Source organism: Sphaeramia orbicularis, chromosome 5 (genome assembly GCF_902148855.1).
Source record: "Sphaeramia orbicularis chromosome 5, fSphaOr1.1, whole genome shotgun sequence".
Classification (NCBI taxonomy): Eukaryota; Metazoa; Chordata; class Actinopteri; order Kurtiformes; family Apogonidae; genus Sphaeramia; species Sphaeramia orbicularis.
Genome location: NC_043961.1, coordinates 26162496 through 26178009, shown reverse-complemented (window position 1 = coordinate 26178009; position 15514 = coordinate 26162496). Strand labels below are relative to the sequence as shown.

The window sequence follows — 15514 nt, the reverse complement described above, 5'->3', positions numbered from 1 at the left end:
ATAATTCTGTAAATTGCAAGAGGAATACTCTTACGTGGTGCAAAACTAACAAAAAATAGAGTGTATGAATAAAGAATTGACTGTTTATTATTATGTTACAACAGTGCACTTTTGTTTAACATGACCAAGTGGAAAGATCTATTCAGTGCAGAAGTGAAAAACAGGGTGAAAGGTCAAGCTTTATTCATCCAAAGGAAAGATACTGTACATTACAAAAAAGCATCTATCTATATTATTTACTGATATGAAGATAGATTGAAATGGGAAATTTTTAAACATAACCCTAAAATGTAGGCAATGAAAGAAAGACATTTTTGTAGAATCAGTTTACTTCTCACACAAAAGCAAGATTTTATTTTCTTTGTTTAAGGTTCAGTGTATTATATTAAGTGACATAATCAGTGATGATGCTGATTTCAACCAACTGCATCTCTTGGTCACCATTTTTAGTAGTGGCAGCAAAAAATATGAAAAAATAATTGGGTCTGGATTTTTTAGTTAAAGGGATAATAATGCACTAGAAAAAAACATCCCTCCCTCCCTCCCTCCCTCCCTCCCTCCAAAGAAACAAACAAACAATAAATAAACAAATAAAAAAAAAAAAAAAGAAAGAAAAAAAAAAAAAATTTGCTGATGGAAAAAGTGAACATTTTCCTGGTAAGATTTCTTGAAATAAGCTGATAGGATAACATCTAATTTACATTTCACTAGTACTATGAAGGTTTGTGTCTCATATTAAGGTTGTGATACTCAAAAATAGCATCTTTTTTTCTTTTTTACTTTTCTTGTCAACCTGTTCAAGTGAAGTTAACTCATTTTTAGTCTACAACTGTCACACTGTTCCAGATTTAAACTAATACCTACTTGAAATAACATTAGAAACCGGTGTTCTTTTTTATAAAATGTCTTGAAGTTAGCCTTTCTGACTAATATCAGGAAGTACTTTGTGTGCCATAAGAATGTTGGATGTTACCTACTATAAAATTTAATGAAGCCCATTAACAGCTACCATAACATGGGGAATTCTGTGAAAATTCTGTTTTCTATGATTAAAGGTCAAAGGTTAGTGGTTATCTAACTTTAGTATTCTTCGGTCATGACATTTTATCCATCCTAAGACACACACCACCTAGCATTAGCATTAGCATTAGCACATAGCATGTTGGTAGCAGTGAGCTGCCTGGTACTCTGGGAAATAAAACCCTAATGAAAATAAAATTCTGAATATTATATTTCCTTCCTCAGTTAGATCATCCTAAATCCCTCTAAATATTACACACTTTGTAGAATTAAATGATCAGTTTTGTGTGATTAAAAGTTAAGAATGACCGGTTGCATCTTTAATTGAAGTCTTAATCTGATGACTTCATGCCCTCCAGGAAAATCAACCAATTTAAATGGTGATTTGTCCTTAAATTACATCACATTTACATCTGTACAGTCTCCTCTGCTCTGTGTACTGAAGAGGAATCCAAGATTGTGCGATAAAATGACTGATGAAACCTTTGTCTGAATCTATACAAACTGCAGACGAAGCGAGCGAGCGGTGGTTTTTAGGCCAAGTTTACATCACTTTACTCCATTTGTCAACATTGTAACTGAATTGCTAACTAACCCCCACCTCTCTCATTCCACCATCCTCACCTCAGGAGGGATCATAGCTGTATATTGGCTGCAGTTGTGTGTCTCCTGTAACCCAGGCAACAAGAGCTCTAAAAATAACTTAGAACCTGATGTAGATTAGCCATTTTCACCATGGCCTGTAATTCCACACATCTAAAGAAAAGTAAGTCTGAAACGCTTCATAATTACAGGGGGTGTTACCATCACTTTCCTTGTCTTCCTGTTACTTCCACGGGTAGCCAGAGAACTTTTCAGGTGTAATTACTCCCGGGCACAGATCTGTCTGTACCTGCAACTAACCGATGTGATTCTGGAGAGCGAGCAAATCCACTTTTATTTTGTTGATTAAAATACAGTACACAGAATACACTAATTGTGTTAGGATGAGAAAACAAGCTGAAGATCGAACCTTAAAACCTTCTACTGATCTAAAATGTTTGACAACTACAAATCCAATCAGTACATAAAATATATTTCAGGTAAAATCCAGTGTCTTAGGTTTCCAGCCGCATCAGATATGACTCATTTGGATGTCCAGAGGCTCCGTAGTGAACATGGAAACACTGTCATCTTCTCCAACATTGATTCACCAATAAAACACATGCAGTTTGACAAATAGCATGATTGTAGATGCTTGTTTTTCTATGTAATTATTGATACTGATTTTGCTGAAAAAGTCACTTTTGCTTCAGTTTTCTCTGTTTTGACATAATAACATATACATAATCACTAATGTACTATGGGAAAATACCTGCTGTTCACTGAAAAATGCAAAATACAGAGGAATATATTATAATAAATGATGCTAAACCACTTATGAAAGGTTAAATGTAGAGGAAAAATTCATTTAGAAGTCACCACAAAAATAATTCTAGGTCTTTAAGTGTTAAACTGTGCAGTAATGCAACTTTGCATGATGTTCAAAGGCCAGCTAAAATTACATATACTCTAGTGGCATTTCCTTCCTAAAGATCAGATCAAGTTTAAAATGCTCTCTGCAATTTTTAAAAGATCAGTTCTTTAGTAAATTATTACCATGTGATCTGTGTTTTTTTTCTGATAAAGCAGAATACTATGTCTAGATGCAACTTGTTTAATTGCTATAGTGCCTGGGGAGGCCTGGGGTAGAGGAGTGTGTGTGTGTGTGTGTGTGTCTGTGTGTGTGTGTGTGTGTGTGTGTGTGTGTATGCGTGTCTGAATTGCTAGTGAATTTCTGAGATGCTTTTTTAAATAATGTTGACACCATTAATTAAATATCTGTCAGAGGTGGTGACAGACGTAGAGATCGTAAATCAAGTGTTTTTTTTTTTTTTTTGTAAACTTATCCTATTGTCTATAACGATCGATATAATCAATCCAAGTCTTATGACGATCAAGTGAGACAGTGAATTCTATATGATGCATTTTACATGCATGTCGGCATATCGTATTACTACTATCATATACGACATATATGATATCTAGTGAGGTGATACAACTTAGATGATGCTGTAATGGAGACATAGTGATGAAAAATTTACCATCTTGAACCTTGTAGCTTGTATTTCAGATGCAGGCTGATGCTGCACATTAGTAAACATCTACAGGTTTTTGGTTTCAACATAGAATGGCTTACAAATGCATTTTCTAATACTTTATAAACTTTTATGGATTGCAAAAGGGATAATGTAAACAAAGCAAGGAGGGCTGGACAATAAAACAATAATAATTTACAATAATGAATGATATTCTTTTCATATTAAATTATTACCAGTTGACATGGCTGTGACTATGATTATTGCAATATAATACAATAATATTATTGCGACTATTTTTTTCTTTATAAATCAAATGTTTCAGTGTTTCGCTGTTTTTGTGTAATTTTACTCATTCATAACTGTCTTTTACATTGTTTTCATCTTCCTCAATAGGACACTCTTTATTTTAATTCAGTGTTGTGAAACCTGGTGAATGAAGAAAATAATGCTTAAATGAGAAACCATAGGCATGTTTTTGTTTTACATCATGCAATGCCGTAGTTTTTATAAATAGTTTAAAACCAGAAATACCTGTCTGTCTTCTTCCCCTCACACGCAAACTATGCCTTCAAACTTGATAGAAATAATGATTTTATTGTGATAGTTACCAATATTGACTAATAACAACATGTTTGGTCATATCACCAGCCTTACAGAACAGGGTATTATTGTGAAATGAATAGACTTGAATCACCCGGAATGTTTTGTTTTGCAATAATGACCAACCCACTGTATACATTTTCACATATTTCATGGTTACCCACTAAGTAAATCAATAAGTTGCCACTGACCAATCAGAAGTGAGTATTCCCCACAGCCAGTTAACAACTGATTATAAATGCATGCACAGAGGTACAAAAAAGTTTTTGGACACCCCATGCATTTGTGACATAATGAATTAATAATCACTCTTAAGTCTCTGAACTCTGCGAAGTATTGTTCCATTCTCACATGCAACTCACATGCTCCCTTCTGCACATGCTCTGTTCTGTCAAGGTCCAAATTGGATGTTTCAGCAAAATAATGAAACACATCCAGGGCATGAGATATTGAAACTGTCAATTTGTTTAGGTATTTTTTTCTTGTTAACAATAAACATAAAAAATCTCTTTCATTTGCTTGTGTCTGTCTGATGTTTGTGTCCGCAAATGCAGTCATGGGAAAAAATATTAGACCACCCTTGTTTTCTTCAATTTCTTGTTCATTTTAATGCCTGGTACAACTAATGGTACATTTGTTTGCACAAATATAATGATAACAACAAAAACAGCTGATAAGAGTTTAATTTAAGAGCTGATATCTAGCCATTTTTCATGGTTTTCTTGATAATAACCAAAATCACTGCAGTTCTTACATCAATAGCTATGGCATTGTACTGCCAAAAACAGTGCTTTTAGGCATTCCATGTTTTCTTTTCTTTCTGTTTTAGTCACATGATACATACAGGAGTTAGTACTTGATTGCATAACCACTGTTTCTGATGACTTTTGATGGTCTGCTAATTTTTTTCCGTGACTGTATGTCATAATATTTGAGATTGTGTAAAATTTGAAAGGTAACCAAAACCTTTTTTTCCACTACTGTATCATGAAGTAAAACCAGTAAGTATAATGTAACATAGGGTGTGTCAAAGCTAATTTCTCAGATTTGGGAAGTCCACTTACTTGTGCAGGACTGCTATCTCATTCTCTATGCTGTTCTCCTTGCCTTCTAACGCCTTCTTGGGGATACATTTAATAGCCACCAATTTCTGGGTCCTCTTCTCCTCAGCCAGGACCACCTCAGAGAAAGCTCCCCTGAAACACAAACACACAGGTCAGTCAGTCAGACCTTGATCCATTCATCACGGAGTGCTTAACACAGCTCTCACATGCATCTGTGACCTCAAATGGATGTAAAAAGTGAAGTCGTTTGATGCTAAATAGGCTGTAAAGCATTGGTATAAAGTGTTGCTCACTAAAACCAGACTGTGTCTATTTTTAACGTCAGCCTCCTCTTGAAGCCTTATGGTTGCTGAGTCAAGTTTTGGACACAGTATTGCGATCATTTAGAAGCAAAATATCCACTGCGGAGGTTTGGCTCAGTGGAAGTGTAAAGTGTGTCTTTGAAAGCTGTGTTGAGTGTGATTTTATTGTGGCATACATAAGACTGCAGTGGAACCTGATATATTTAGCTGGTTTTCCTTAAAGAACATCAACATTTCTATTCTTTATGACTTTCTTTCTGTCTCCTGACTGTTAAGCAATAGAACTTTAAATTAAGAAATCAGCTTTGACTTTTTCCCATGACCTAAATAACTACACAAGCGGCTTTTGGCAGTGGTCCAAGCATTTTGGGCTCAGACCAAAAGCTCAAGCGTCATACGTCAACACTAATATAAAAACAGCACTGAGATACGGAAGGGAAACCCTCCAACTGATGCAGAAGTGTAAGCAAACTATGACAGAAATACTGCCGTTGAAGCTGATGGTGTAGAAGGATGAGGACATGACGCGGTTACATGAAATGAAACATCTTCAGCCATTTCGAAGTTTCCACTGATGTACATAGAGACACAGTGGGAGTGGTCTCAAATTTATTACATGCATAAAATTCCTCGTGTCTACGTCAGTAAAGTGTGTTGGTTAAAATCACACACAACTGCTGTAAACTGTGTGATGTCTTCTAATGTAAACCACACTGCAGCAACAACACAAAGAACCAAAGGCCTTGGCAAGTGTCGTGTCTGGAAATGGATTAGAGAAACTCAATTTTACAAGTAGATGAGTAAACATAGGCCTCATTGTGTTTTGATATTATTTTGATTTGTATGGCCATGACTCTTTTTTATATTTAGTAATATTTCAAAAGCTACAGGAGAGCTCTCTCACACGCTAGCAGCTGCTGGCTCTATTTGTACACTTTTGGTCGTGATACTTTGTGAGTCACAGAGAAAACAAAGCCAGACGAATGTCAAAGGACTGTATACAGATGTTTCAGTAATTAGGATTAATAAAAAGCATCTGTGTATTCCACTGTTTATAGCTCAAAGGTTAGAGTCTAATGGTCTACAAAAGATGTGATTTAAAAAAAATACAGTTAAAGAAAAACAAAGAGACATTTTACAGACACGTGCATCACAAAATAGTACTGTACGCAACTGATTGCTATGGAAAAGTAAATGTTGCCAGTGTTAAATATGTGAATCATGGACAAAAATTTTGGCCAAACATTTTATAAGTTTCAAAGACTTTTACTGGAAAATGGAAAACACATCTATGCAAAGAGGCAATTTGTGTCACTGCTACAACTTTTGGCCATGACTGTAGGTTTGCATAGCCGTGGGCAAATAATAATAATAATCAAGCTGATTCAAATTGATGAATTGTTTAGTTTAGTCATACCATTTAATGTTTTAATACTTAAACGCTTCACTTATACTGTACTCAGGCAACAGTAGAGCTAAAAAAAAAAACACATTAATTCTGATTCTATATGAAGTGAAAACAAAGTTAGAAATTTGCCTCTCACTCCCACGTCTAATAAAAAGTGGTTGATAACCCCCCTCCCAAAAAAAAAGAAAAAAAAAAAAAAGATGTTGCCAATGCCAATTATTTGTGTACATCCACAGTATACGGACAGTCCCAACCAACTTTCTGGAAGGACAGAACTAGACCTGAACTTATACTAAATTAAATTTAAAAAATTATATTAAAATTAAATTTTAAATTTTAAAAATTACATTTCATATTCTCTTTCAAAACTCTGCACTGCAACTCTTACTTTAATATGTGTGTGTTTTTATATTTTTGGGTTTTATGTGTTGTTTTCTTACTTGCTGTTTTTAATCACCTTTTACATGTTTCTTTTATAATGTTTTAAATGTGTTTCTTTTTCCCTTATTGTTGTATTTCAATGTCCTGTGTGAAGCACCTTGAATTGCCTAGTTGCTGAAATGTGCTATACAAATAAACTTGCCTTGCCTTGCCTTACTATCCTGTCTTTCTGATGACAGTTAGAGGGCTGTGTACATAGACTTACATTAACTACAAAAAACTACAATAACATTTCTTCTGTGTGTACTGTCTGTTAAGTCTATCATGCCATCTGCCATCACCTAAACAGACATTAGGAGCTGCTTCATCAGTCAGAGAGCATCAGTAACATCTAACAAGTCAAAAGCCATGTCATTTTAACATGAATCCTGCTGCCTATTGTTGCAAGTCTTTCTAAAGTAGAACATCATGTCAGGTGAACTTAGTTAACCACAGTATTAACTAACAAGACAACCCTGTTTTATGGGTCTCTACCAAAGTTAAAAGTAAACCCCTGCCTTTGGGTACATCACAATTAATTTAAATGGGGTTAAAAATAAATGTATTTGAATAGGGTCCCTACATATTTGAAATGTCAAAATTCCATACTTTTTCCAGACCCTAATTTCCAGATGTCTCGGTAAAAAAATTCCAACCAGCCAACCAGTCTTTATATTTGGGATTTATGAGCCAGTCGTCAGACTGGCTCATAAACCCACACATTATGGGTAGATGTGATAAACCCATCACATCTGCCCATTATGAGTTCTGCCAATGATCACACAAAACATGTTGAATAGCTCCCTCACAAACAGTGTGTGGACATCACCTGTCTGTTGAAGCAGCAGTGAAACTTCACAACACCTGGGCGGGCCTTAAAATAGGTTAGAGGAGGATAAGAGCAGAAAGCTGGGCATTCAACTTGTCAATCTGCCCAAATGTTTTCTGGGACACGTAGCCTACTGTATGTGCTCTCACACAAACATTTTAGCTGCACTAGCAAGCGCCTTAAAAAAATAGATTGATCAATTTTTTTTTTTTTTTTTTTTTAGATATTCATAATTTTATGTTTTAGAAAATAGAACAGTGGTAACTGTCTTGGAAACTTGAATATTTTTCCATACATTTTTTTCCATTTTCCATACTTTTCCAGACCTGGAAATTTATAAAATCAAATTCCATACTTTTCCACACTTTACATACTTGCGTAGGAACCCTGTTTGAAACATCACTTTGCTTTCAGGTGGAAACCTAAGCCCATAGCAAAATCAAATCAAAAACAGTTTCCATGCAGAACTATATCTGTCCTATATTTGATACAATCCTAATTTTTAAGAGGTGGTACTTTCATTTCTACAGAAATGATGATGAATGACTGTTACACAGAAAGCTACTTACTGAGCGTGTATCTGAACCAAAGAGAAAAATATTTTTAGGTGAATGTGGCTGACCACATTTTTACAGGGAAGTTTGCATGAATTCATACTCAAACTTCCTCTAATGTTTTACTACCCCACACATCCACTTAGCATGAACAGGCATGTGTGTGTTTTGGAACAGGATATTATCTAATCTAGTGAGTATAGATGCTCAAACATGTCTCTATTTCCTTACACAACTTAGGTTAAATGAAACTGACATTCATTTGAAACCAAAATGAAAACATCTCTCTTAGAGTTGAGAAGCATTTACATGGGTCCAGGATCATGTCACGTCTGCTGTCAGTCTGTGTCATACTGTATCTTTAAGACTAAAGATAAGTGCACCGTGAGGGCAGAGACGAACCATCCAATGTCTAGGTTTACAGATACACAACAATTAGCTTATCAGCTTTACAAACTAGGAAGGACTGCATCATTCCAGTATCACCAAAAAAGAGACTTCATGACCTAGAGACAACAACCACTCTATGAAAACTGCACTCCTCGGGGTGTAAAACAGCCGCTGTTAAGATCAATTCTGGCATTTTACCTTTTAAAATCAACCATTAATGTGTCTAATGTGTTATGTTTTACCTATTTTATATACTGTTGTGTACTACTGATTTTCATTGATGCATTTCTGGAAAGCACTTTGATCAACATGTGCTATGTAAATAAACTTGAATTGAATTAAGTCAAATTTGAAACCACAAACAATGATTTTTCCTCGTTGTTCAACATTACAAGTTCTTCATTTTGTAATAATATAATATGTAGTGCTATCACATGTAACACAAACCAAATCCACAACATGACCCAGCTGCATGTGAGAAGACTTCACCAGGGCTACTTAAAGTTACAAAGGAAAATCTGGATTTTACAATTACTTTTCTGTTTTCATTTTTATCCCTGATTCCAAGACTTCACTGTGGCTGACCTACATAAGGCTCATCTGGTGTTATTAACCTCAAAGCTGACAGAACACTGAACACATTTCCTGATCAAAGTAACAATTATCCTGAGAGCGAAGCCTTGTGGTCACATCTAAACTACAGAGTAAAACTGCCACAGAGAGGCCATTAGTTTTGGCAGGAGTCCAGTTTGCGTTGGTGCTGCAAATTCCTCTACAGCATCTGGAGGATTTAGTTGACATTCTCCATACTCCTACTGACAGACCAAAGGGCCCTAGGGAAGTGTCATCCAGGGGTTCACACAAACAATGGGCAAATCTGAGAACACATTATTCTAACACGTCATTGATAGTTATGTTATAACAAGCATAAACCATCTTATAACAATGATTCCCCACAATAACTTTATCTACATTTCCCATCCAGTAGAACAAGTTTAAGATCTCATGAGTCTGCTTATGAAGTTAAGGGAAGTGTAAAATCACTGAACCACATTATTGCTTACACTTAAACCCTCACAGACTGATCTATAATGTTTAATAACTTTTGCACCACAATTCCTATCAATATATTTAAATAATTTTGTTAAAATACAGTTTCTCAGCTTTTCAGCAGTATCAGATATGACCCATTTGGACGTTCAGAGGCTCGTTGTGAACATGGAAACCAGTAAAACCAACAGAACTTGACAAATGACACTGGTTGTACACGCTTGTTTTCATGTTGACATATTCTGTTATGATATACAGGGTGGGGAAGCAAAATTTACAATATTTTGAGGCAGGGATTGAAAGACAGTGTATGACCAATTAGTTTATTGAAAGTCATGAGAATTTATTTGCCACAAGAAAATTTACATAATAGAAAATGTTTTTATTCTGTGTGTCCTCCTTCTTTCTCAATAACTGCCTTCACACGCTTCCTGAAACTTGCACAAGTGTTCCTCAGATATTCGGGTGACAACTTCTCCCATTCTTCTTTAATAGTATCTTCCAGACTTTCTCGTAATAGTTTTGCTCATAGTCATTCCCTTCTTTACATTATAAACAGTCTTTATGGACACTCCAACTATTTTTGAAATCTCCTTTGGTGTGACGAGTGCATTCAGCAAATCACACACTCTTTGACGTTTGCTTTCCTGATTACTCATATGGGCTAAAGTTTCTGAAAAGGTATGGATAATAGTGTTAGGTATGATTATGACATCAATATATGTTTGGTTTCAAAACAATTGACGTAGTGCCTGCTGAGAAAAAACAACAAATGTTCATTGTAAATTTTGCTTCCCCACCCTGTAATATTCTTTGAATGTACTCTGGGCTTTTAAGTAATTAGAAATTTTAATATAAGTAAATACCAGATTTTCTTTAACCCATAAAGACCCAAACAGCCACTGGTGACCAAAATCCTCTGCTAATCAAAACTGTTTAATACCCATTTATCCATTAATTCTATCAATGCATGTAAATAATTGGTGTAAAATGCAGTTTGTTGTCTTTTCATGGTCATCAGATATGACCCATTTGGACGTTCAGAGGCTTCGTAGTTACATCTTCTACAACATTGATTCACCAGTAAAACCCATGGAGTTTGATCAGTGACAGTGGATGGAGACACTTGATTTATGTTCAGTTATTGATATATTTTACTGAAAAAAAATCACTTTTTCTTCAGTTTTCTCTGTTTCTGATATCATAACTCTCAACTTTAGTCTGAGCTTTTATGAACTACATGATCAGTGAATTAAATACAGGAAAATACCTGATTTTCACTGAAAAAATGGTAAATGCAGAGGGTAATTTGATAGTAAATGGTGATAAATCACAAAAGAAAGGTTACATAGAGAGAAAAATTCATTCAGAAGCTGTCACAAAAGTAGCACTGGGTCATTATGGGTTAAAAAGGCAAATTACAGAGGACAGTATATGACAAATTATGATGAATCAATTCAAAAAGGTGAAATGTAGAGAAAACCTAATTTGGAAATTGCCACAAAAATAGTTCTAGGTCTTACAGGGTTAAAACTGCCACTGTAGGTCAGCTGAACTGCAGGCTCAGACAAGCAGAACACTGTTTATCAGAAATAAACTCTCTACTTCCTGTCACCAAATGGCACTGGATCCAGTTTTCATGAAGTTCCAGATAACACTTCCTCCTTTCTGAATTGCGAAAAACTGTAGGATGACATTAACATGACCCTCCCAGTTTATCTAAATGTCATTAACCCATAAAGACCCAGTGTTACTTTTCCAGCAGCTCCCAAATGAATTTTTCTCTCTATTTAACCTTTCTTAAGTGATTCATCACCATATATAATAATATTATCCTCTATACTTTGCATTTTTTCCAGTGAAAATCAGGTATTTTCCTATATTTAATTTAATGATCATGTACTTTAATGATTTTGATGAGATTACGCTTGAAGGTTATTATATCAAAAACAGAGAAAACCTAAGAAAAAAGTGACTTTTTCAGGCAAATCTATCATTAACTGAACATGAATCAAGTGTGTCCATCCACTACCGTTTGTCAAACTCCATGGGTTTTACTGGTGAATCAATGTTGTAGAAGATGACGGTGCTTCCACGTTCACTACGGAGCCTCTGAATGTTCAAATGGGTCATATCTGATGGCCATGAAAAGATGACAAACTGCATTTTATGCCAAATTTTTCAACATATTGATGGGATTAGTGGATTTACAGTTATTAAACATTTTAGATCAGTAGATGGTTTGGCTCTTTATGGGTTAAGAAGGTGAACTGCACCCACTCTCACTTTTGCAATTGATTCTATAAAACATTTCTGACTAAAATGACTGTCATTGTGGGTAATAATTATAATATTCATAGTTTAACTGTCAATGACAATACCTTACAAGAACGGACTGTTATGCAAGCGATAAAGAACAATTTTCACTAAGCTGTTGAAGTGGAGGGAGATAAAAAATAAAGTAGACTAAACAACGTTGTTCAATTTTCATGCTTGATAAAAGTGCACAGATTATGTGATGGAATTTGTTGAAATATTCATGAAGAAACACACTGGTGAGGATCATGCTTCTACATCAGGGCTCAAAAGTTAATCAAAATATTATTGAAATCCCATTATGGCCAAGTGCAATATCTACAAAGCAGGAGCTACAGTTTTTGGACTGAGGCAAAATGTGCCAAAACACACCATTATAAATGAAGGAATGTGGAGCTACAGAGACGACTGGCCTAGAAATCAGATTTGGACAGATGGAGACATGTTTGGTTAGAGACCTAAAAAAAAGTCACATCATTTTTGTATTGTGACATAACTCAATCAGAATGACTGTCAAAATAATTGCAATCATTAATTTTTTTTTTTTAATTTCTTGTATTTTTTGCATATAATTTAATCCTAGTCCTTATTTGAACCTAGTTTCTCACATTAAAGCTTACATTTAAACCCTCAAAGACTGATCTAAAATGTTTAATAAGCTTTGCACCTCAAATCCTATCAATATATTTAAATATCTCAGTTAAAATACAGTTTCTCAGCTTTTTAGCAGCATCAGATATGACACTGGTAAAACCTATAACAGTTTAACAAATGACAATGTTTGTAGATATCTATTTTTTGTTTTTTTTGTTACTTTATTTTTATTGTTTGAATTCTGTTCAATACAAACATACCTTTGTGACTGACAATTGGTTTTAGTAATGTGATGTCGAAATGAAAATTGTCCATTTCTCCCATTAATCATGACACTGCTATTCTTGAGTCCTTAATAGATGCTTGTTTTTATGTTGAGTTATATATTTTGATGAACAAGCCACTTCTTCAGTTTTCCAAGTATTGTCTTACAAATAAAATTTCTGTAAAAATTAATATTCAATACTGCAGAGAGACGGGGCAAAATGCCCTCAGCTAAACAAGCACAACAAACAAACAAACATTTTTTTTCTGTGTTACTGAAACACCTTCTGAAAAAATAAAGAACATTGCGGGTTCTTCATGTTGAGGGCATTTATTTGGTAGGTGAAGAGAGAGACAGGGTGGTGAGTTTACTGAGCTTAATCCTTGCAGGGTTTTAGCTGGATTGTAGGGTAAACAACAGTGAGCTGAGGCTACTGAGCTGTTCCTGTTCCTAACAGGACATTCTTATCACCACCATGGGACCTGTGTCCAGGAAGAGGATATATATACACACACACAAATACACACACACGCACAGAGTACTAGTGCAAAATGATCAGCTGCCAAATCCTCAATAGAGACACGCTTACTGCCACTGTCCAAACACTGGGGCATTTTCTGTGAAATTTACCGAGCAAATACCTTATGCAACAGTTTAAATATAGACTGACAGACATGAATATTAAATGTATGAAGCCTCATATAGTGTAAATATTTACACCCCACTGAAACCATCAGTATATATGGAGCAGAACGTATATGGTGTTCCATGTATTGTGCACAAAATCTGTATCCAAACACGTATTTCCCACAAATCGCAGACAGAGGTAGCCGTTTTATATTAATGCTCCAGAGTGAAGTTCAAATATTAGCATTTTTATTTCACTCTGTTCATCTCCTTGTTACATCTCTCCATCTCCAAACATTGTCTGTTCCTGAGCGAGCTGAATGCTTGAAATACAGGAATGGTGTTGCTTAGTTTCTGTTGCTACAAGCCTTTTCATGTGCAAAGCCAACCATGGCTCAGCCTGTGTATCGCAGGAATTTAAAACTGAACATTTAGGCTCTGATATGGCATCAGGTGTGCATTTGTGCTCAAAAAAATACATAACCACACGCACACAGCCAACATAAAAGCAAACATGTACCAGTGTAAATGTAACTTACTGAGTGATAAAACCAGCTGAGCTATAATGATTTCGATCATCCACACTTACCAATAACAGTGCATCATAAGTAATAATATTAACAGTTAAAATAGGGCCTTTGCATCTTTGTACTCATACACTAAAAGCATACATATGTGTAAACATGCGGTCATCACAAAAGACCCATAATTTGGTATTTCTTTGTGCAGATCCAGCTCATGCTCCTCTTCCCTTTTTCTGAAGACTGTTTTGTCTTTCGTTACCATCTGCTGTGAACATCGGTGTCTGTGCCAGGGCAAACATATGTCGTGTGAGAAAAACTAAAATGCAGAGTAAGTTTGAAATACCAATGTTGAGTTTGATCATAAATTAAACAAGGAAACATTCCTCATCTGATGTGCTGTTTTGAGAAAATAGATCTTTGAATTTCTGCCATATTTTTTTTTTCCCTGTAAATCCCACGATTTCAAACTGCAACCACTCATGCCATCTGTCCTGCTGAGAAGTTGGTCAAGAAGGTATGCAAACAGATGACAAAATGGTAACTGTGGAAAGGTCAGTGAGACATAGGGATGGACCATCTGGTCCAATCAGAGCTGAGGGACACCCAACTGTGATAGTGGCCATGAAACTTCAAAGAACATCTTTACTCTATAGATCCTCTAAACCTGGAGATCTACACAATCAGAATCATGCTTTAACCTAGAGCCCTGTCAGTGCGCAACAATGTAGTGGAAGAGGGCACTATGGGATGCGTCAAGTCAAACTACAGAGTGACTTCAAGTAGGTATATAATCATGGCAGTGGTGTCACAAAATGTTAAATGAAACTGAGTCAACATTCAGTCTTTTTAAAGTATTCGTTTCATTATTTCATAAGATATAGACATTTTTTTTGGTGTAATGACCTGGTATATTTTTGGAATAGAGAAACATTTAATTTAGAAACATCTAACATCAGAAGCTGAAATCACCAGAATTTAAAAATACATACTTTCCTTCTGCAGCTCTCTCCTCTCAGTCCAAACCAAAAGACTAAATATGAATATAGACGGGCTGACATTGTTTCATGCTGCATCAATTCACTCGTCATCTAACAGAATCTGATCAGCATTTGGTAAATAGAGCTGTCAATCATGTATTTAATCCTCTACCTAGTCTGAAAATATCCACTATAAGACAGCACTGGTGCATCAGAGGGTAATTTTCTACAGCCTGAAAACACAGACAAGAAGTAAATGTAGAAGCCTCATATTCACTCAGAAGGTTTGGATTATAATATGCTGAAAGGTAGTTATGGAATTTTGGCCCACTGATGCCAAAAAACGATCAAGCACTGCAGCTTTAGAGAATGGCTCATGAGTCATAACTGAAGACAGAAGAGTCATTCATACACTTGATCATAGTGATGTATGACCATGAAACTCTGGGCCAAT

The 15514-nt window shown here is 35.4% G+C and overlaps 1 protein-coding gene across 2 annotated transcripts in view; it reads right to left on the bottom strand.

The window, feature by feature from the left end:
* The window catches only part of camk1b (calcium/calmodulin-dependent protein kinase Ib), a 51975-nt gene that overhangs the window by 15108 nt on the left and 21353 nt on the right, over window positions 1-15514 (bottom strand). For both annotated transcript variants that reach the window (XM_030134564.1, XM_030134563.1), the window contains one exon: window positions 4805-4936. In XM_030134564.1, the coding sequence (XP_029990424.1) occupies window positions 4805-4936 (132 nt within the window). The remainder of the gene's footprint in view (window positions 1-4804; window positions 4937-15514) is intronic.